The following is a 23,224-nucleotide window of genomic DNA, read 5'->3' as shown; positions in this document are numbered from 1 at the left end:
GTGCCTCAGATGTTCAGTTGCCCTGGACTCGAATAACGTGACGCCTTAAATAATCACTATTATGTGGGTCTGCATCGTCCGTTTACTTTTTCACACTTTCAAACTCTACATCGAGAATTATTCTCAAGTGACATTTCAGGAATGCGTCAATTAAGCTGTCTGATTTTAAAATACCGAGTTATATAACTTTTATTACCTCCACGCTCCACCCAAGGTGAAAGGAGGTTACGTTTTCACTCCTGTCTCTGTTTGTTTGCTTGTCTGTGTGCACGATATCTCAAAAAGAGTTGTGGATGGATTCGGACAAAACTTGGTGGACAGGTTGGGTGTGTGACGAGGAAGAATCTATTCAATTTTGGTGAAGATCCGGATTCAGATACGATAATTTATAATTACTAGTGCGTGCCCGTACGTGCGTAGCCGTACGTGAAAAAATAAATAAATAAAAAGCACCGCGTCCTGTCATTGGTTTGGTAAATAAATGGCCATAACTTGGGAAACACTTGGGAAACATCTGAAACGGATGAAGAAGAACGATATCAAACCTTGAAAAGGCACACTCAGGTCCCCAGCGTCAATTGTGACGTCATATCAAACGAAGAAGAAGAATTGTGACGTCAATTGCGATGTCATAGCACCGTGTCCTGTCATTTGTTTGGTAAATAAATGGCCATAACTTGGGAACCACTTGTCCGATTGATATCAAACCTTGAAAAGGCACATCCACAGGTCCCCAGTAATATACCTGGTAAGTTTCAATTATATCGGGCCAGTGGTTGTCGAGAAACAGCGGTCACACACAGACAGACACACAGAGATTGCTGGAATTATAGATAGATAAGTGATTCTTCACCATTGAGAGAAGGGGCCAAAAACGATATATCGGATGATTTTTCAAAAATTTATTTGGCCCGATATGTTCCACTGGACCAGGCATTGCATGGCGGAGGGATGTGCTCTACCGAGTGTTCTTCTAGTTACCTCCGCCACTGAAGGTGAAGGAGGTTATGTTTTCACCCCTTTCTGTCCGTTTGTATACAGGATATCTCAAAAAGTTGTGGACCGATCCAAATGAAATTTTGTGGACGGGTTCAGTGTGTGAGAAGGACGAACTGATTCGACGTTGGTGAAGATCCAGATCCGACTACTCGAATTTTTAAGTGATTCTTCACCATTGAGAGATACGGCGAAAATTTAATCGAGAGCACGACATCTGAAAAATTTGCTGACGGATCCAGACGAAACTTGGTGGACACGTTTGGTGTGTGACAAGGAAGAATTGCTTCGATTCTGGTGAAGATCTGGATCCGAATCTGGACACGAAAATTATTTAATTTTTAAAGTGATTCTTCACCGTTGAGAGAGAGGGCCAAAAACGATATGGTACTGTATAGCATGATATTTGAAAAATGTATTGGGCCCGATATGTTCTCATGGATCAGGCACTGTGTGGTGGAGGTATGCGCTCTACCGAATGCCCTTCGAGTCTGAATATATTTTTGAAAAGAAAATTAAAATAGACGATAAAACATGTGCGCATCCTCATGTATATGTACGTTTGAGTAAAATACTAAAGTTATTGCAGACTGTAAAATTTTGGGGTCAATTATAATTATCAACCTTAAGGGATGATCAAAATTTATGAGCGTGTATCATGGAAATGTTGTAGTTATAGGAAGTACAAAAAAAGAAATAAAAGTTAGCACATAAAACTCAAAAAAGTTTTGCAATATTAAGGAACGATATGTTATTCTTCTTTTTCCTTGTCCATCACAGCCTGCGAGTAGCATCTTTGGCTGAGGACGAGGCTTGCCACTGATGCAACACCTCCAGTAGGTTAGAGAACGAATTTGGAACTTGTTCTGGATGCCGGTGATAGCTCACCTCCTCTTCACGAAGGACACCGTGGACCGTGGGATCTTTAATGTACACCAACTCATGCCAGCAGACGGAACACCCGGTTTAACATCCATCCGCGAGACCACACATTGATAAATCACCCTGCCTGTGAAACAACAGGATGACAGTTTATAGCTGGGTCAAGATTCAAACAATATGCAACTCTTGAAATGACGTATGAATGAAAAGTTATATTGTGCACGCACGCATGCAGTTTCTTTTCTTGGGACAACCATTAATCAAAGAAAGATGTATGTTTCTTTCCTTTTTTTAGAAATGTGCACGGAATTGTTTTTTATTCTCAGGGTTTGTTGTATCAAACACCAGCAGTTCCACCCCCCTTTTCGGGTGGAATGATACGGGTACAGAAGGGGAATTTGAAGTGGAGTACAATTTTTGCTGAAGCTTAGGGTTCTTGAGGGTCTTTAAGGGTCCTACCGGTCTCGCGGGTCTTCAAATATTTTGGGGTCTTAAAGGGTCTTCAGGATGCAACTGACATTCAAACAGCGCATAATTAATAGACATATAGTCACACGGCTTCACGGCTTCATCGGCCGTAATCTATCGGTCTGGAAACAGCTAAAAAATGACTATTGTGACACCGACTCAGGAAATACATGAAAATTGGTGATTCCTGTAGATTTTGATGCACTGAATCCGAAAATAAACTTCCACAAGTAATATTGTTGCGGGGCCGGGACGTCGGCCGACGAGCTCGACCACCAGATGGAGCAGTAGAGTCGGCTCGACCGATCGCCCGGAATTCAGATCGTCGCCCCGGATAAGTCCGGAGTCGACGGGTCCTTTGTTTTGGACCGTGAAGGGTCAATATTTCCACCACGTGGTACAGGGTTATTTGCCAAATCTTCAAAATACCTAGAGACCACGTGGCGATCTACCGAGTCTTCACACCCTCGACGGAACTCGTACGGAAACGAGCCGCTTAGCGCGCTCGTTCCGTGTGTGATTCCGAGCGGTTTAATCGCCGAGAACCGTCGGTCCCGATTGTCCCGTTACAACGGACATGGCAGTGGCCTTGCTAATTTTCCCAGCACCGCGACACGCTCAATCAATGAAAGAAGGGACACGAACGAGCAGTTCCCACGAGCATACGCCTCGAGAAAACAAAAAGAATACTTCGGTAGGTACAGTCAAATCTCAGTTCAACGAATCCTTGGGGATGAGTGTTGTGTCCTGTCGTGTTCCGATTCAATGCGGACAGACAAAGGAAAATTTTGACAAAAATGCGTTTAATGATGCCAGTGAACGTTCTGGCCCCATCAACTACTGTACATGTTGGCCTAAAGGCAATACAAGGATCAGGGGCCAATTGCTCATCCATGTGAGAGAAATAAATGGACAAAATGGAGTGTTGAGATCAGGCTGAAGATGTTTCGAGAAACCGGCCTTTGTACAATAGAAAAAGCACAATACATACAAAAGTGAGAAAAAAAATATATCAATGATTACAGTATTTATCTTTCTCGTATCCATGGAGAGAACGCAATATAATACAGTAACTGATACAACACATCGGTTAAAGTGCAAGACGCATCAAAATATCCCAGATTTTCAAAAATAAGAAGGAAGGCCGTGCACCAGTCTTAAAATTAATTAGAATTAGCATTTCGGTCTAAGATAAATTTAGAAGCAAATTGTAGTTAAATTGAGGCATTGGATGGCCTTTTCTCAAGACCACAACTTTGAAAACACCTAAAATTATGGACCAGGATATTTTGAGTCATCGTGCACTTTAAAGGAACAAGAAACTAGAGTTGTTGAGACGTCACATGGGTACAACATCAATCGCACCACCAATCAGTGTCATCGACCCTCATTGCTGTCGCTCACATCGTCAGGACTTTCGCCCGCCTTGAGTTCTTCCTGAGATGAAACAAAAATTTGACATTGCTGCAGCGATTCCAGATTAGTTTTATTGTGTGCACAAAGTTCTGAGCATGAGACGTCGTCGGCTCGGCAGGAACATCTCTTGCTCTTGCAGTTGCTCCGCGAAGAGCGACAGTGAATGAATTTCACTATCTCCTCTGGAGCTGGATCTTTGAGCATCCAAACAACTGATAACGTACCATCTCGCATTGTCCAGCCATGGCCTTCAGGGGATGGGACATTCATGAGAAGATTCAATGAGCGGCGATGCACGGCAGACTGATAGTTTGCCCCGAGACAGTGCTGAAACAAGGCATCCTTTGTTGGAGGCAGACTGTGGTCGTCATTATTAGGCCCAAGACAAAAGTTTTGACACTGAGCAACATTGATGTCCGACTCCTTCTGGTGGTAAAGTTCACAGGTGTATTTCTCCAGGTCCTTGTGCAATTTATCCGGAACATCAAACTCCTGACTGAGATGGCTGAACATTGCTCGGTCGTCGGACGATCGTGCGACAAAATCATAAGTGCGCTTCCTTCCTTTTCTGCGGAAAGCACTGACCTTATTGCAGCCGGTGAAGACGTGAAGCCCAATAAACACCTTGCACATCTCCACTCCAATTGCGGAATGAATCGCATTCACGTCGACAACTCGCTCGGTCCTCTTCATCCCCGTACAAAAATGCAACGACGCCTCGGGAATCCCATGGAATAGCAACAGCAACACGACTCCAACAGGTGTGTCAGGGCTGATGACTATCACGGTGAAGTTCTCATTGAGCTTTCCTACATATTCAACATGAAGCACAAGCCTTGTGTCAGCTTCTTCATGATCACCTCCGGACAGTTCCTCCATCAACTGAACATCACCCTGGCCAAATCTGTGACACTCTGCGCCATGGGTCAAGTAAAACTCCCAAGTATCCGAATTTATCAGCACTTCCAGACCATCTTTTCACTGAGATTTGCTTTGTTTTTCACCATTGGCAATGTAATCTCTGGCATCTTCTGTTCAAGGCCGATTATTTTCCATGCATGTGAGGTTGAAGACCTCAATTCCAGATAACGATCAAACACCCTCTTGATACACCGACATTTGTGTCCTTCAGCGATGCTCAGCAGATCTGATTTAACAAGGTCCAATAATTAATCCAACAAAGGTAGCTGGGAGGCGACTGACCAGACGATGAATGACAGTCATGACATCGAACAGTATGACATCATATTCCAGAATGTCTTTGTCTTCCGAGTGTGATTGGGAGATGGAATCCAACTTTGCTGAAATTTATTCATTCCGACATGATCTGGCCAAATAGCTCACGTCCCAATATTTTGCCTTCCAGGAGATCGTGTCGCACCACATAATTGGCAGCAACACCAAATGTGATGTTGACGAGGTCGGATAGCTCAACGACAAAATGGTCGATCATCTTCTCCAAGCACCGCATTTTATTCAAGACACATTTTTCGCCCTTGCATTTCTGCATCGCATCCAAGTCTCTCCAGTCTCACTGATGGTCACTCAGGCCCACCATTGCTTCGCATATTCGAACAGTTCTGATCAGTGACTCTGAGAGTATCCAAAAATTGATGGCGTTTGGATCGAGTGCGAGGCCGGAAACACCAACACACGTTTTGGAATAACGCTTCAAAGTCTGCTCGAGAACATGGTCACATGCAATGGCAGAAAAACTGTACCGATCCTGTTGTTGTACCTTCCAGTGGACATCAATCACATTGTTGTAAACACTCCGACTGTTTGCAAGGTTGATCATTTCAGATAAATATGCTGAGCCATATCGAGCAGAGTTGTTCCTGTTGTGTAGGTGAAGAACCAAGGTATCATCTCCAATCAAGCAGCGATGTCCTCTCCCAATGCGATTCACGAGTAGCTCATATGAAGAGATTAATGACATCGAATATATTGTCGCGTTCGAGTATCCACTAACACGGAATTACTCAGAGCTGGGACCTTATGGCCTGAGAGGTGGTCCAAGCAATCTTTTAAGGCACTGCGTTCAATATTACTTAACTTTTACCATTCCCCAAGGTCACCGAAACGACAGCAAACCGACACGGAAAGCAGATAGCTGAAACACGCTCTGACCTTTTTAAGGATTTACTACCTCCGCCACCGAAGGTGAAGGAGGTTATGTTTGTTTGTCTGTTGGGTCGCCGAAATAAGTGACCCTTATTGTCAGTAATTCTGTCTGTTTGTTTGTTCATTTGTCATCAGCTTAATTGGTAGTAAACGTAGGCCGATTTTGACCAAACTCGGGTGGTTGGTACATCTTATGACCTCTTGCTTTGGAAATTGTGATGGTTGCTAGGGACGCTTTTGTTCCCTAGCAACAACCGAAAAACCTTCAAAATCGGTACCGTTCATGCGAAATCAATTCCAAAAGCCATTATCCCACGTAGGGTTATGAAATTTGGCACGGATGATCTACATGTGATGCTCTATCAAATATATTCCGGTTTTTGTGATATATGGAATACTTTACCCGCAGCGCCCCCCTACAATTAGGGTATGCGCGAAAATTGGTGAAAATTGAAGGCCCCCTAGCGACCGGGTGAGTGCATCGATACGAATGAAACTTTGCAGGTTCATGGTACTCAATGAGTACTACAACTGTGCCTCAGGACATATTGACCAATTTCGCTTCGGTCAGGGGTCAAAGGTCAATTACTGCAAAAATCGATAATATGCGAGAGCTGGAGGTGCCTTCACGCCAAATGCTACTCCTCCTAGGGTTATGGACGGATGGTCATGAAAATTCACACTAATCGTCTGGAATACATTTTACACAAACGATCGAGCCGGATTTTCGATTTAGATCTTTGTTCACCCACAGCACCCCCTCGAACTTTGTGGATTTCCGATTTCAAACCGCATTTTCGGTACTTTTCATTCAAATGGATACCGAGTAGTTATCAGCAGATGGAACTGGATGAGATTTGATATGCATAATCTTAAGGTGATTGCCTATCTGCGATACGACATCAATTTTGCTCTATATATTATAGTTTCCAAATGGCAACCCTCTCAACTAGGGGCATTGAGCATTCCTGCTGAAACTTCAAAGTACACTAGCTCCAAGACGATTGAACCGAATCGAATGAATCTTTACATGCTTATAGACCATAATGAGTACTACAAATTTGCTCGTTTGCATAATGACCTATCTCGATTAGTTCAGGGGTCAAAGGTCAATAAGTGCATTTTTCGGTCAAAATCTCTATTCAAGTCCCCCTACCAGCAAAACGGCTCAACCGATCCAAACAAATTTTTACACGTGAATACTCCCCGATGAGTAGTACAAGTTTGCTCATTTGCATAATGACATATCTCCACTGGGTCAGCGATCAAAGTGTTGCAATACTAACAGTCCTGCTCGGCGACCCATCACCGCCTACCAGCTTGTCTCTCTGTGTGCAGGATATCTCAAAAAAGTTGTGGACAGACCTGAATGAAATTTGGTGGGTAGGTTTGGTGTGTGACAAGGACGAAATGATGATTCGATTTTGGTAAAGATCTGGACCCGGATCCGACTACAATCATTTTTTTTAGTTATTCTTCACCATTGAGTGGTAATGCTAAAAATATATATATATATGTATATATATATACATATACATATATATATATATATATATATATATATATATATATATATATATATATATATATATATATATATATATAGTTACGAATTCGCGCCCGCCGGTGTGCGATCGGCCGCTCGACTCGAATGGTGGCCGCCTCGCCCACCGGAACGGACAATTCAGTCGTGACCCGCTTGGACCAACGCTGGGAGCTAGTCAAGGGGTTTAACCTCACCACGATCGTGCCAATTGCCCACCCGCGCAGGAGAGGGTCGCTCGCCGAATTCGACCTACCTAAGTACCTGCGCGAATGGTCGACCGGGCGATCGCACCACGCCACAGGCCGACTCCGGACACGAACCGCTTAAGCGGTCCGTTCCGTGCTACAGTGATAACCGAGCGGTGTTATCGTCGGCCTCGACAGTTCTAATTAATTATCTGGCGTATTAAGCCCACTACGACCCCTTTACGTGAAGCAGGATGGAGGGTCAACAAAGAAAAGACGAAGCGAAACGGGAAAACAGTTCACACAATGCACATTTATTACGCGACACACGGAGAGCACACATATACAGCCAAACAGGAAAAATGCACATAATAAGCAAAAGCAAGAGTTTAACTGAATACACGTACACACGGCAACACTTATGCAGTTCTACTTGACAGACGGCGCCAAAACACATTAACTCAAAAGCAAAGGAAAGAAGCCACCCTCATAGACAAGGGGGCAGACGGGCCTGTAGGCCAATATGAGCGCGTGACCTGAAGGAGCGGCCAGGTCCGCGAGACCGGGTGGGCCCTACCCGCGTCCTCATGACGCGTTGGCGGACGAGCCGCAGATGTGGTCACGTGGCTGTGCCCCGACTCCGTGCTCCTTGACGGGTTTCGTTGGCACGACGTTTCGAGTGGGGTGGGAACGGGGCCCCCGTTTTGCACTATCTCAGCGTGGGGGGAAAGGGGGAATTGTTGATGCCCTGGGGGAGGGAGAATGGCTGGCTGGCAAGGGTCCCGCGATGAGCGATCTCCCACCGCGACCTCGTCACCGACCGCCGTCCTTCTCGCCTCGGACCCGAGCTCCTTGGCCTCTTCCCACAACTCTCCTCAGCCTACTGCAGAACCCAACTCGATGCCTTCGCCACCCGACTCCACTTTCTGCCACACTCTGCCGCTGCCACACTCTGCCGCTGCCACACTCTGCTCTCCAACCAAAAACTGACTCTGCCACGATTCGCCTTGCGCTCGCCGTTTTATAGGCCGGCAGGAGAAAACAATATGCAAATTTCCGGATCAAATTTCCGTGTCCTGTCATTTGTTTGGTAAATAAATGGCCATAACTTGGGAACCACTTGTCCGATTAATATCAAACCTTGAAAAGGCACATCCTCAGGTCCCCAGTAATATACCTGGCAAGTTTCAATTAGATCGGACCAGTGGTTGTCGAGAAACAGCGGTCGCAGACAGACACACAGAGATTGATGGAAATATAGATAGAATGTGTTTTGAAAATTTTGTTTGAAAAAGTCATCAAAGTAATGTTATTTGAGAACGTTTTCCTCAAGGAAATGAGGAAATTTGGCCCTAATTTCCGTGTTGCACTCTGGAGTTAATTTTTGCCTCAACTGGAAACAACAATCTTATTGATGCTTTACTGAATTCTAAATATCCTGCCATGATCGCCAGGTGAACCGACGTTTGCTTTTATTCTCAAATATATAACATTTGTTTGATTCATTGCTTCCTGTTGGTTCACGAAAAAATATTTTCACGACAAAAATAAGTGACCACTATATTCGTTATTGTTGTGTGTCTGTCTGTCTGTCTGTCGGTCTGTCTGTCTGTCTGTCTCTCTGTCCCGAGCATAGCTCCGTGGGTTTTTATCCGATCCTGACAAAATTTTGGTGGGAGGTTTACATCATGATCTAGTTGTGTTTTTCTGAAAATGGGCGTGGTGTGCCCATTATGGACGGAGCCACGCCCAAAAAACATGTTTTTTGGGGGGTAGCTGATTTCAATTTGCATCTTCTCCAAGGGGGTTTGTCGAATCTGGCAGGGGTTTCGGTATTTGGTTAGCCCAATGGCACCTGCATAGCCCCACAGAGCTCGATTTTTCATTTTCATCCCAAGATCAAGGTCACAAGGTCACGAACTTAGAAAATGTCGAATTTTGACATAAAAAATCATACGACCGTCAAAACTTTGAGAGCTCGGATGACAATATTTTTTATGCATAATCTTGAGGTCATTCCCCACCTCAAGTCTTGAAACCATTTTGCTCCATCTCGAACACCTTGCCCATGGCGCCCCCTTCAAGATTGTTTTTACGCTGATTTCATCAAAGTATGGATAATGCGAGGAGTGCGAAATGCCATATAGCCTATATGACGTTATATTGTTCCTGGAATGTTCCAGAGGAAGTTTTGCACCAAAGGTCATAATCCTTGACCTTTGACCTTTAAAGGCCACAAAGGTCAAATTATCAAAGTTGTGGGAATCGAACTGGGTTTTCGACCTTCTTCGACGAACAAACTCCAATAACCTATAACACGTATCCTGTTTCCTTATTTTAATGTCCACTACATTGTTTTGTGACCTTTAAAGGTTATGCAAAGGTCAAATTTTGAAAGTTGTTGAACGAAACCGGGTTTTCGATATTTTGCAGCTAATAACCAGTCACTCGTACCACATCATGTTGATCATTTTTATAACTTGGTTAAACATTGTCTCATCCTTGACTTCTGAAACAATGTACATCGTCAAATATCGCTCGTGAACCATCGTCGTCTTCAGACTTGTTCCTCCGATATAATTGCTTTACTTTTCCTGACAGAACATTTGGATATTTGGGCGGTGTATGTGTTCAGGTTTCATTCTGAACTGCGTTTGTTTTTCATCCGTAATTAATGTTGAGGCGTCGTTGCTTGGCATGCAAGCATTCCATGGTCGGATGATGTTAACACGTACGTCGAAGAAATAAACGAACGAATGACGATTTCTTTTTTGAGGTAAACAAAGTGATTCCTGTTCCTTGAGAAGCGTCTGCTCGAGTGAGAAAACGATGCGCGGTCACATGGCGGGTCGGAGAGACGCGCTCGATGTGGTTGTGGTGGGTTCGTGCATGATGGATCTTGTGAGGTGAGGGATGAAAAGTTGATTCGACGTTTAATGGCTCCCCTTCAGCTCCCTGCTCTGACTGCGCTCCACGTTTCTCGAGGAGTGCGTGACGTCATCCTCGAGGAGCGCGTGACGTCATTCTCGATGTGATTTTTTTCGCTTGAGTGCTCAGTCCGTGCTGCTGTTTCGGGTAGGCCACGAGAGAGTTTGGGCAAAGAAGGAAGTACAATATTTTTTTTGTCGACACCTCGACGCAGATGACGTTTACCTCGTTGTTTTCTTTTATCGATGAAGTGATTAAAGCAGAATGACGTCATTTCCAAGCTATTTCGCTGGTCATCATGTCCATGTGTTGAAACCACAAAACGTGGTTAGAACGTTTTGCACACGAGGAGGGACTTGCTTTGTCGATGTGGATGGACGTCTCTGGTCAGAATCTAGCAATACAGTATTTACCGTCGGGTTGGGAACATATATATATGTATATATATATATATATATATATATATATATATATATATATATATATATATATATATATATTCGACTCGGCCTGATATATTCAGTAATATTGTTGTGGGCCGGGGCTCAGTGGCTACAAACGACCACCAAGGAGAGCAGTAGAGTCGTCTCCCACCGGACACCCGGAATTTAGGTCGTGACTCTCGGACAACTCCAAAAGGTCACGGGTCACTTAGAGGACTGTGGTCGCCAATATTTCGACGGCATGAGGTAGGGTCCACTTGTCTAAGTACTCACGCCGTCCAACTTCTGGGGAAACCACACCCCCGGCCGACTTTGTCCGAATCGAGTCGCTATCGCTGACTCGGATCCGGCGTTACCGAGCGGAAGTTACCAAAGCCGCGCCAGACCAAGTGAACAATTTACGGCACGAACGGCTTAACTAATTCTCCATACGCACCTTGCTAGGCCACTGAAGGAAAGCACAGAAAACGAGCTGGTACATTTAACAGGGGCTTATTTGTAAACAATAATCGGGGAGGGAGACATAGAGCAGAGTTATCACGAATAAAGAAATGCAATGTACAATGAAATAGGCACTTAACGATTCTACTTACAGACGGGGCCCACGGACACACACACACACACACACACACACACACACACACACACACACAGACACACACACACACACACACACACACACACACACACACACACACACGCACACACACACACACACACACACACACACACACACACACACACACACACAGTTAGCAGTAAATGCAAAACTCGAGTATAATTTATTTTGTGGCACCAGAACCAAACAAACAAAATAATACATTCATAAGCCCTAGATATAGTTGGGCAGATCACAGCAAATTTTGAGAGGAATCGTGCAAATGATGATACAAGCATCAAATTTGGCACATTTGTTCTCCAGGGGGTTCTAATCAAATCTGCCTGATTGGCCATTTGAAAATCAAAATTTTGAGAAATTAAAAAAAAAACTTCAAAAAAGTCAAGATCACGAATCAATGTTGGATGCTGGCTGAGATTGGTGAATGTTTCAGAAACATCATCAAAGACGTTCCAAGTCTGCCATGCAGTTTTCTTCCCTTCACCGCGGAAGGCAGACACGACGTCACATCCAGTGAACGCATGGAAGTCTGGGATTCCTCTGGCTTTCTCAGGCCCTATTACAGAAACTACCTCATGGACTGGAATCCATCGCGCCTTGGCTCCTTGGCCAAAGGCAATCCACATGTTCTCAAGACCTAGTTCCTGTAAGGATGGCAGTACAGATATTGCTATGATTAGTACGTCCGTGTCATTAGCCTTAATGATAATGGACTTGCTACCATCCGTCGTTGCATCCCTGGCGTGTACAAATATTCGAGTGTCAGCTTCTTCATGACAACATGGAGACACAGCATCCAGTGACTTCCTTGTGTTGCTAATGGCATCTTCTCCTTTTGTAACAATGACTGTGCTTGTCGTCTGTGCTTCACACATCTTTTCCGCAAGGAAGTGAAACAGCTCGGTCTTGTTGCTGTCATCTCGAAGAAAGCTTCTCCAGTTATTTGGGGTCTTACTGGTTCCTGTCACTTCTTCTGATTCCTTGCCCCCTTTTCGACCTTGCCTCGGACTTCAGACTTGACTTCTTGTGCACATCAAACACTATGTCCACCCTCTCGTACCTGGCACCATCGGATTCCACCTTTGGAATGATGTCTTCCTTTGCATAGTCATCAAATATCTTTGAAGTGCGTGGAGGTAGGGCATTGATAAGTGCTGAGCCATCAATGATGACTGCATCTCCCCTTGGTTCTCTGTCTGGGATGTTCACTTGCGCTTCAAGAATTTCAGCCAGCTGTGACTTCAAATTTTTTTGAAGTTTTTCATTTTTTTTTAATTTTTCAAATGGCCAATCGGGCAGATTTGATCAGAAAGCCCTGCAGAACAGAAATGCCAAATTTGATGCTTGTATCATAATTTGCACGATTTTTCTACTATCTACTACACTAATATGTCCTGCTCATCTGTATTCAGAAGTACATAATCCAGAAACGGTCCATTCTCCGGTAACGATCCATCGAGGGTTTGTATTCCACACGCCCATCCATTTGGGCTTTGCACAGATCCACATGGTCGGGAGTTTGCAGTACGAGCAGCTGTTGTTCAGCAAGCTGAGAAAAAGTTTTCCAACTCTTTCGTTGTGCAGAGGCACAGCCCTTTCTCTCAGGTACTTTCCTAGGTATTTTTGACTTCCTTTAAAGGCTTTGCGAGTCATTTTTGGTAACAATCTTTATCAAGGACACCATGTATTTTATTTTTCCCGGAACATAGTAGTTGCCTGGGGTTTCTGTGCATGCGCACCGAGCATTTGGGGATGGAGTATTGACCAGCTTGCCAGCACACCTGAAGCGAGCATCGTTCAGAGAATCGAGGCAGATAGGGGCACCAACATTTCAATGCCCCAGAAGTGCATCAAGGGCAAACGTCTCACAACTACTTTTGCAAATCTTTAAAGGTCCCCTGACATGCAAAACTTTCTTGTTATTTATATATTAACTTGACCTTCCCAGTGAAGAAATCACCCATGTTTAAAAAAAAAAATGGGATAATTAGAGCAATATTTCGATCATTTCTGGAGCCTTTCACAACGTGCTATGCCCCGCCCCTAAAAAATTGAATTCAGCGAATCGCAGCGTGACGTCACATACAGAAACTCGCACAGAGTGGATTGACTCGAGAGTCGAGATGTCGCGCGCCTTATAAAGTATATACAAATGCATTTTGCACATGTTAGTGCAATCTCTGTGATCGTCTTAATTCCAGTGATTGTTTCGCAAAAGTTTTTAAGACTTTTAGCCGTACTTTCGAAAATGCCTGCAAGATGTATCGTCGCAGGATGCAGCAATACAAGCAAAGAGGGTGTAAGCCTTCATGTATTCCCAAAAGATGATAATCGTCGGAGAATATGGACATCTAAAGTGAAGGTACTGCTTCCATTGGCATGCTATTCATTAACATTTAGCCAAAATGCTGTAATAAAAGAAAAGGGAAAAAAAATGTTTGCACAACTATGAAAGACCAATTTATCTGTCCTATTACACGGCCTCATAGCCTCGGGACTCTTACGCATTGACTTATACATTGTGTGCATGCGAATACAAGTTACTTGTCAACTCTAGAGTCTAGACTAGGCCGATTAAATCCGTTGTCCGTCCGACTAGTCCGATAAATCCGTCGTCCGTCCGACTAGGACGATAAATCTGACGTGCTGTAGCTTTCTTTTATTATTCTCTTTTCTTCATTGCTTTCGACTGGTGCTACATGACGACAGTAGGAATAAAATAAATAAAAATGCAACAGAACGTCAGATTTATTGGACTACTCGAGACAATTGTGTCACAAGGTGTGTTCTGCACACAAGTTTTCATCGTATCCGGACAGCAATCTTGCTTCGTTTTATGCGCGGAGAGATACGGCCGATGACATTCGCCGGCCTTGTTTGTGATTAATTCGGCGCGAAGCAACATGTCCGCTGCGCTGCGCTGTTCACGTCACCTCACTGAAATATTTCTGATATCGAGCAGTATGCAAGTCGAATTTACATTATTGAATTACGAATAGGATTTTGTCTAACCTGTTGTTATTTCCGAGTCTTCCTTCGATGTCCTCCCGATCATCATGAACTCCTGGAATTTCATCGCCATTTTTCTCTGCTTGTCCTGCTTCGGGCTCGAACTGCTAAGGCGTACTTCATTTCCAGCTGCCTGAACTTCACCTCCCGCGACTATGTTATCCGACAATTCTCCATGTGATTCAGACCAAAATCCTTCATTTCTCTCGCACTCATTGTCTTTACCAGACAAATCAAAGTCCATGTCATCCATTATTCCAAACCAAATGTTCGATTTTTTTTTTTAAAGCAGAAATGAACGAGGCGATTGAGTCGACCAATCAAATGTGGAAACGCACAGCAAGCCAATAGAATCACGTAGACCACCAACCCGAGTAATTAACGTGCAGCTTTTGTCATACTGTAGTTGACGTCATGTGGGTTACGCCGCTTTCAGGAGAATTTTTAGGGGCATTCCAGAAGACGTTTGTTTTTAAAATTTTACATTTTACAGAATGAGTATTGTGAAAAAACATTGTCAGATCTGAAATCACGATGAAAAACTCCTCTAGGACATATATAAATGAAATTTCAGTACTTTTGCATGTCAGGGGACCTTTAATTTTCATGTGATTTGTCCTAACCCTACTTGATTCTTTAATATCTGGTTCTGTGCTATTGTCACATTTGTCTGTTTTGTTGAAAGAAGTCTATAAAATCCAGACTTGACCAGATTCGGTGGTGCAATGGTTAGAGTGTCTGCTCCGAGTCAGGTTCAAACACCGGCTGAGTTGAACCAAAGACTTTAAAAATGGTTCGTGCTGCTTCCTTACTTGACACTCAGAATTTAAAAGTATAGAGCAGAAACAGCGATGTGTTTGGCAATCGTAGCATAAGCTTTAATGGGCCTAATGGCCGCCTCCTGTGTCGAAGTTCCTTGTATTAAAATTAAAGGGAACTCGTATTTGTATCTTAAAATATGCATGAGTTTGTTTTTGTTGTTGTTGCTGTGCAGTACTTTACTTTTCTGTGAGTATGAATGTCTGCATGACTTCAAATGCAAGTGAAAGATGTGTACAAAGGCGATTTGAATTTTAATATATAAATAGGGAAATTTTCCACTTTGCATAAATGCAGACTAATTACTGTCTTGCATAATTTGGACTGATGTAGATAATCCACCGAACTTACATTTTCAGTTTGGTGCCATGCAAATAGGATAATTAGGGTAACTAGTACGGGCCCGTAGGGGCGGGCACGTAGGTGCGTGCCCGTAGGTGAGTGCCAGTATGTGCAGCCTCTCTCTCTCCTCTCTCTCTCTCTCTCTCTCTCTCTCTCTCTCTCTCTCTCTCTCTCTCTCTCTCTCTCTCTCTCTCTCTCTCTCTCTCTCTCTCTCTCTCTCTCTCTCTCTCTCTCTCTCTCTCTCTCTCTCTCTCTCTCTCTCTCTCTCTCTCTCTCACTTCGAAAAGGCACATCCGCGGGTCCCCAGCAATATTCCTGGCAAGTTTCAATCGTGCAAAAGAAATAATAAAAAATAATTAAATAAATAAACATTAATTGTGATGTCATTCGTGATGTCATAGCACCATGTCTTGTCATTGGTTGACAGATAAATGGCCGTAACTTGGGAACCGCTCGTCCGATCGATATCAAACCTCGAAAAGGCACATCCGCGGGTCCCCGGCAATATTCCTGGCAAGTTTCAATCAGATCGGACCGTCGATCGTGCAAAAAAAAAAAAAAAGAATAAATAAATAAACATTAATTGTGACGTCATTCGTGATGTCATAGCACCGTGTCTTGTCATTGGTCGACAGATAAATGGCCGTAACTTGGGAACCGCTTGTCCGATCGATATCAAACCTTGAAAAGGCACATCCGCGGGTCCCCGGCAATATTCCTGGCAAGTTTCAATGAGATCGGACCGGCGGTCGTTGAGAAACGGCGGTCGTAGGCAGACAGACAGACACGCACACAGAGATTGCTGGAATTATAGCTAGACTTGTACGGGCCTGTAGGGGTGGGCCCGTAGGTGCGTGCGCGTAGGTGAGTGCCAGTATGTGCAGCCTCTCTCTCTCTCTCTCTCTCTCTCAAACCTCGAAAGGGCACATCCGCGGGTCCCCAGCAATATTCCTGGCAAGTTTAAATCGTGCAAAATAAATAATAAAAAATAAATAAATAAACAAACATTAATTGTGATGTCATTCATGATGTCATAGCACCGTGTTCTGTCATTGGTCGACAGATAAATTTCCGTAACTTGGGAACCGCTCGTCCGATTAATATCAAACCTTGAAAAGCACATCCGCCGGGCCCCGGCAATATTCCTGGCAAGTTTCAATCAGATCGGACCGTCGATCGTGCAAAATAAATAAATAAATAAACAAACATTAATTGTGACGTCATTCGTGATGTCATAGCACCGTGTCTTGTCATTGGTTGACAGATAAATGGCCGTAACTTGGGAACCGCTCGTCCAATCGATATCAAACCTCAAAAAGGCACATCCGCGGGTCCCCGGCAATATTCCTGGCAAGTTTCAATGAGATCGGACCGGCGGTCGTCGAAAAACGGCGGTCACAGACAGACAGACAGACAGACAGACAGCCAAACAGACAGACACACAGAGATTGCTGGAATTATAGATAGATATAGCAATTTAATAAAAATGAGTGCTTTTGATGAAAACCGGAGCTGGGGGTGGGGGGAGGGGGATTTTAATTGGGTTTGTGTCTATCTGTCCGTCCGTCACTCTATCTCCTAAACAGTTTGGCCGAAATTCACCAAACTTGCGAGTTATGATCACCAAATGGCAAAAAGGTGCGAGAGCAGAATCGTTTTTAGCCTCCCCCCTCCCTCCCCTTTGTTGCGGGATTAAAAGGTCAAATGCAATTCCAGGCACATTTTTAAACGTTTTTTTTCAATGAAACTTTGTATAATCAATGAACATTGGGCGACACATGAAATATATAATGATTTTTTTTTGGATTTGACCTCTGGTTCATGCCTCACTGGGTGGATACTTAGCATCACAGGGATCAAAATGGGGAACAATAATTTATTTATTTTCTTATTTAAACAACATTTGAGATTGGATCAATCCTGGCGGAACTTCACTCAATCTTTCAACTTTGCTTGAGATGGGAATTTGTGATGACTCACCATCGACTTCACTCAAGTACTAATGTGTCATGCGTATGCTTTCTGTCATCTGTATTTGTATTTGAGAGATTTGGACAAAACTGATGCAAATTCCAAGAGCACGATGGGTACTGGTGACATCATCTTTATGACATTTTGTTTCTCTCTGCACTCAGCAGAGAAAGTAAAGATAAATTTCTTCTCCCATGGGGTTTATCCATGTTCTATCCTTGACGTGCTGAGCATCAGACAAGGAACTAGCAGATCTTTGGTGCAACTCGGCCAGGGTTGGAAATGAACAATCGCCTTTCCTGATTTATAGCGGACACTTTAGCCATTATTCCGTAACGTCTGGTTTTGGCGGAACAAAAATTAGAACAATAATTTGGATTCAAGTGGACTGCGAACCATTTGTTGCAATAATATTGACCTTTTTTCCTCTGCCACTGAAGGTGAAGGAGGTTATGTTTTCACCCCTTTCTGTCTGTTTGTCTGTGTGCAGGATATCTCATGGAGTTATGGACAGGTTTGGTATGTGATGAGGATGAACTGATTAGATTTTGGTGAAGATCTGGATCCAGACACAACTACTCAAATTTTTAAAATGATTCTTCGCCATTGAGAGAGAGAGAGAGAGAGGGCTAAACCGATATATTACAATAGCTCAAAAAGTTGTGGATGGATTCTGATAAAAACTGGGTGGACACATTGGGTGTGTGGCAAAGAAGAATTGATTCAATTTTGGTGAAGATCTGAATCCGGATCTGGATTCGAGAATTATTTAATTTTTAAAGTGTTTCTTCACCATTGAGAGATTGGGCCAAAACGACATAGTACTGCATAGCATGATATTTCACAATATAATGGGCCCGATATGTTCTCGTGGACCAGGCATTGTGTGGCGGAGGTATGCACTGTACCGAGTGCCCTTCTAGTTTTTGTTTTTGGTTCACGAGTTAGTAAGTGACCACTACATTCGTTATGGGTAGTGTGTCTGTCTGTTTGTCTGTCTGTCCCGAGCATAGCTCCGTGGGTTTTGATCCGATCCTGATAAAATTTGGGTGGGAGGTTTATATCATGATATAGTTGTGCTTTCCTGAGAATGGGCGAGATGCGCCCATTATGGGCAGAGCCACGCCCAAAAAACATGTTTTTATGGGGTAGCCGATTTCAAGTTACATCTTCTCTGAGGGGTTTGTCAAATCTGGCAGGAGTTTTGGTATTTGGTTAGCCCAATGGCACCTGCATAGCCCCATGGAGCTCGATTTTTGATTTTCCTCCCAAGGTCAAGGTCACAAGGTCACGAACTTAGAAAATTACGAATTTTGACATAAAAATCAGACGACCGCCCAAACTTTGAGAGCTAGAATGACAATATTTTTTATGCATAATCTTGAGGTCATTCCCCACCTAAAGTCTTCAAACCATTTTGCTCTATCTCGAACACCTTGCCCGTGGCGCCCCCTTCAAGCTTGTTTTTACGCTGATTTCATCAAAGTATGGATAATCCGAGGAGTGCGAAATGCCATATAGCCTATATGACGTTTTAGTGTTCCTGGAATTTTCCAGAGGAAGTTTTGCACAAAAGGTCATAATCCTTGAGCTTTGACCTTTAAAGTTCACAAAGGTCAAATTTTCAAAGTTGTGGGAATCGAACCGGGTTTTCGACCTTCTTTGACTAACTAACTCCAATAAGCTATAGCACGTATCTTGTTTCCTTATTTTAATGTCCACAACATTGTTTTGTGACCTTTAAAGGTTATGCAAAGGTCAAATTTTGAAAGTTGTTGAACGAAACTGGGTTTTCGACATTTTTCAGCAAATAACCTGTCACTCATACCACATGATGTTGATCATTTTTATAACTTGATCAAAAATTATCATATTGTCTCATCCTTGACCTCTGAAACAATCTACATTGTCAAATACCGCTCGTGAACCATTGCCGTCTCCAGACTTGTGTTTGTTTATTATCGTTATTTTTTTGTACTTGCATTGCCTTTCCCTTAGTTTTACTCCACGACTTCCAAGACCTGGAGAAACAATCCATGGAAATCGATTCTTTACTGGGTTTGGAGGCAAGGGAGCCAATCAATGTGTACAGGCTTCCCGTCTTGGTGCTACAACTGCAATTTTGGCCAAGGTATGCAGTCGACAAGCTGTATGACTAATATGCTGCTCATTCTTAAGAAATTGGGATTTCAACCTACGTATCCTGGGAAAAGAACCACGGTAGAACTTCAAACTTGCCTTCTTCTATGCAAACTAGTATAGGTACTTTATACTCAAAAGTTTTTGTTTTTTTTGTGCTCAAACACAAGGTCTTTGATTTATTTGAATCAAACTGTTGGCAGAATCTTCACTGTGAATGTTCAGCTCTGACAGGTTGTGGGGGGGGGGGGGAGCATTTTCTAAAAAGGCATCAATAAAATAAAGGAAAGGGACTGCAACTTGTCCACAACTCTCAGTGCAATCCAAAGTTCTTGGAATGTTGTACACACATTCAGGGCATTAAATCCTTGAGCACTTCACATGTATACTGCAGCACACATTGAAATTCGTGTCTTTTGTCAAACTGTCTACCTGGCTGGTTGCTCCATTTTTTTAACCCATCTTTAAAAAAAAATCCCAAATTTTATTTTTAAAATCTTATCCGTCCAGAAAGCCTCACAATTCCAGAGCTACACCATATAACCAATCAAAATGACAAAAATAGATTTAAATATCACTGTAAACACTTGTGAATATGATTCAAATTATGTTAGTGACAGAACCGGAATTACAATTGACAGTTTACACTAAGCTGAGCACAGTTTAAACGGTGTCAAGCAGTGTCAGTCTGGTCAGCATCAGGCCAGTACTCATTTGCAATAATCAAGGACTGTCAAAGGTTGGTTACAGCAGTCCTTTTTCAAGTCCTGAAGTTCCTTGACTGACTTTCTCACTGCATAGCGCATGATTGAAACAGATGTCTCCCATCTGCATAGTTCTGGACAGTTTGGCAAGTTCAATCAAAACGTCCTCCAATGAATTATAGGAAACAGACTGCGGTCAAATTTTTTTTTAAAAAAACGACAATGGCACATACCTCTTCCAAGCTGAATAGTTTACATTTTGTATCTTACTGATAGTTCTGACCTACATCCGGATCTTCACCAAAATCTAATCAGTTAGTCCTTATCACCATCTTGTCCACCAAGTTTTGTCATAATCTGTCCATAACGTTTTTGAAATATCATGCTATGCTGTGCATTGTTTTTGGCCCTATCTCTTAATGGTGAAGAATCGCTAATATATGAGTTCATAGAACACAATACCCTGTGAAGTGTTACACAAGGAAACTAGATGCAGGAGGAGGCCATTCAGCCAATCATGGCAGCGCTGCATGAACATCAGACAAATTTTATCCGTCAAAATGTAGAAAAGTGAGGGGGTGGTAGGATACTTAAGATTTTCACCTTTCGCCAGAAAACCTGCTGCCCTCTCCACCGAATTTTGCATATGTGTTGGTAGTACCCAGGGTCAGGTGGTAGACATAAGGAAAAAAAGAAAAATCCCCCTCCCCTCCTGTGAATTTCCATAGAACAGTTCTATAGAATGGCCTGAAGTTCCATTGAAGTTCTATAGAACATTTTTGCAGTGGTTGACAATATGTGAACCAGCCAACAAGTTTACTGTTATCGCTGGTGACTTGAAATCATTTTACCATTGCTTTCTGCTTTGAAAATTGAGCCTGTCCAATGGACTGCTTGCCCGTGAATTTAACCTGTCTGATGCAAATTTAACTTTGCATGGACTGACGGACATTTTTGCAGTGGTCAAATCCTGTGCAGTCAGTTGCAGTGAAGTTGCATTTTCTCACTGGAATTTTTTTTGCCATTAAATGGCATTGTGTGTGTATATACAGTGCTTATAGAAAGTCTACACCCCCTTTCAAATTTTTCACCTTTTGTTGCTTTAGAGCCTGGAATTAAATTGCATTAAATCAGACTTTTTCCACCTTCATTTACACATCGTAACCCACAACTTCCAAGTGAAAAACAAATTCTATACATTTCAGAAAATAAAAAATACAAAACTAGAATATCGTGGTTGGATAAGTGTCCATTCCCCTTATAATAGCAATTGTAAATTAGTTCAGGTGTAACCAATCACCTTCAAAATCGCACCAAGTTAATTAGTCTCCACCTGTGTTAAATTGTAGTGATTGTGATTATTACAGAATAAAATCAGCTGTTCCTGTAGGTTTCCTCTGCTGGGTAGTGCATTTCACAGCAAAGACTCAATCATGATCACTGAGGAGCTTTCAAAAGACCTCTGGGATAAAGTTGTGGAAAGGCATAGATCAGGGGATGGGTATTAAAATATTTCAAAGGGTTGAATATCCCTTGGAGCACAGTCAAGCCAATCACTAAGAAGTGGAAGGCATATGGTACCACAAAGACCTTGCCAAGATCAAGCCGTCCCTCCAAACTGAATGACCAAGCAAGGAGGAGACTTATCAGAGAGGCCACCAAGAGGCCACTGGCAGCTTTGAAAGAGCTACAGGCCTTTATGGCAAAGACTGGTCATTGTGTGCATGTGACAACAATATCTCAAGCACTCCACATGTCTGGCCTGTACGGTAGGGTGGCAAGAAGGAAGCCATAACTCAAAAAAGCCCACCATGAGTCTCATTTGAAGTATGCAGAAAAAAAACACTCCAGAGATTCTGAAGCCATGTGGCAAAAAGTTTTTTGTGGTCTGACGAAACCAAGATGAAACTTTTTGGCTGAAATGCAAAACATTCCATTTTTGCAAACTCAACATAGCACATCACTAAAAGAATACCATCCCTACTGTGAAGCATGGTGGTGGTAGCTTCATGTTATGGGGATGTTTCTCATCAGCAGGTGACTGGGATTCTTGTCAGGACAGAAGAGAAAATGGATGGAGCAAAATACAGAAAAAAAATCCTAGAGGAAAACCTGCTGCCCTCTGCAAGAAAGCTGAAATTGGGACGGAAGTTCACCTTTCAGCATGACAACAACTCGAAGCACACAGCCAAAGCTACACTGGAGTGGCTAAGGATCAAAAAGATGAATGTCCTTGAGTGGCCCAGTCAGAGCCCTGACCTAAATCCACTCAAAAATCTGTAGCATGACTTGAAGAGTGCTGTCCTTCCACACAACTTGACTGACCTTGACCAGTATTGTACAGAAGAATGGGCAAATATTGTCCAGTCAAGGTGTGCAAAGTTGATAGAGATCTTTCCCAACAAACCCACAGCTGTAATTGCTGCCAAAGGTGTTTCCACCAAGTACGAACTCGAGTGGAGGTGGACACTTATCCAACCAAGATATTCTAGTTTTTTTATTTTTAATTAATTTTCTGAAATTTGTAGAATTTGTTTTTCACTTGGAAGTTGAGGGTTATGATGTGTAAATAAAGGTGGAAATAGTCTGATTTAATGCAATTTAATTCCAGGCTATAGGGCAACAAAAGGTGA

The 23,224-nt window shown here is 43.0% G+C and overlaps 1 protein-coding gene across 5 annotated transcripts in view; it reads left to right on the top strand.

The window, feature by feature from the left end:
* Positions 1-10,303: 10,303 nt before the first annotated feature.
* Positions 10,304-23,224, top strand: part of RBKS (ribokinase) — a 62,931-nt gene continuing 50,010 nt past the window's right edge. The window contains exons 1-2 of one of the 5 annotated variants that reach the window (XM_085855891.1): positions 10,304-10,523; positions 19,747-19,879. In XM_085855891.1, coding sequence (XP_085712017.1) covers positions 10,447-10,523; positions 19,747-19,879 — 210 coding nt within the window. In that variant the 5' untranslated portion in view covers positions 10,304-10,446. Of the gene's footprint in view, positions 10,524-10,566; positions 10,932-19,746; positions 19,880-23,224 lie in introns of those variants that run through there. The other 4 variants (XM_085855893.1, XM_085855890.1, XM_085855889.1 and 1 more) reach the window with 4 other exon arrangements.

Source organism: Eptatretus burgeri, chromosome 15 (assembly GCF_056783735.1).
Source record: "Eptatretus burgeri isolate ZD-2024b chromosome 15, Ebu_testis_v1, whole genome shotgun sequence".
NCBI lineage: Eukaryota > Metazoa > Chordata > Myxini > Myxiniformes > Myxinidae > Eptatretus > Eptatretus burgeri.
The sequence above is the reverse complement of the archived record's forward strand: the minus strand, read 5'-3'. Positions and strand labels throughout refer to the sequence as shown.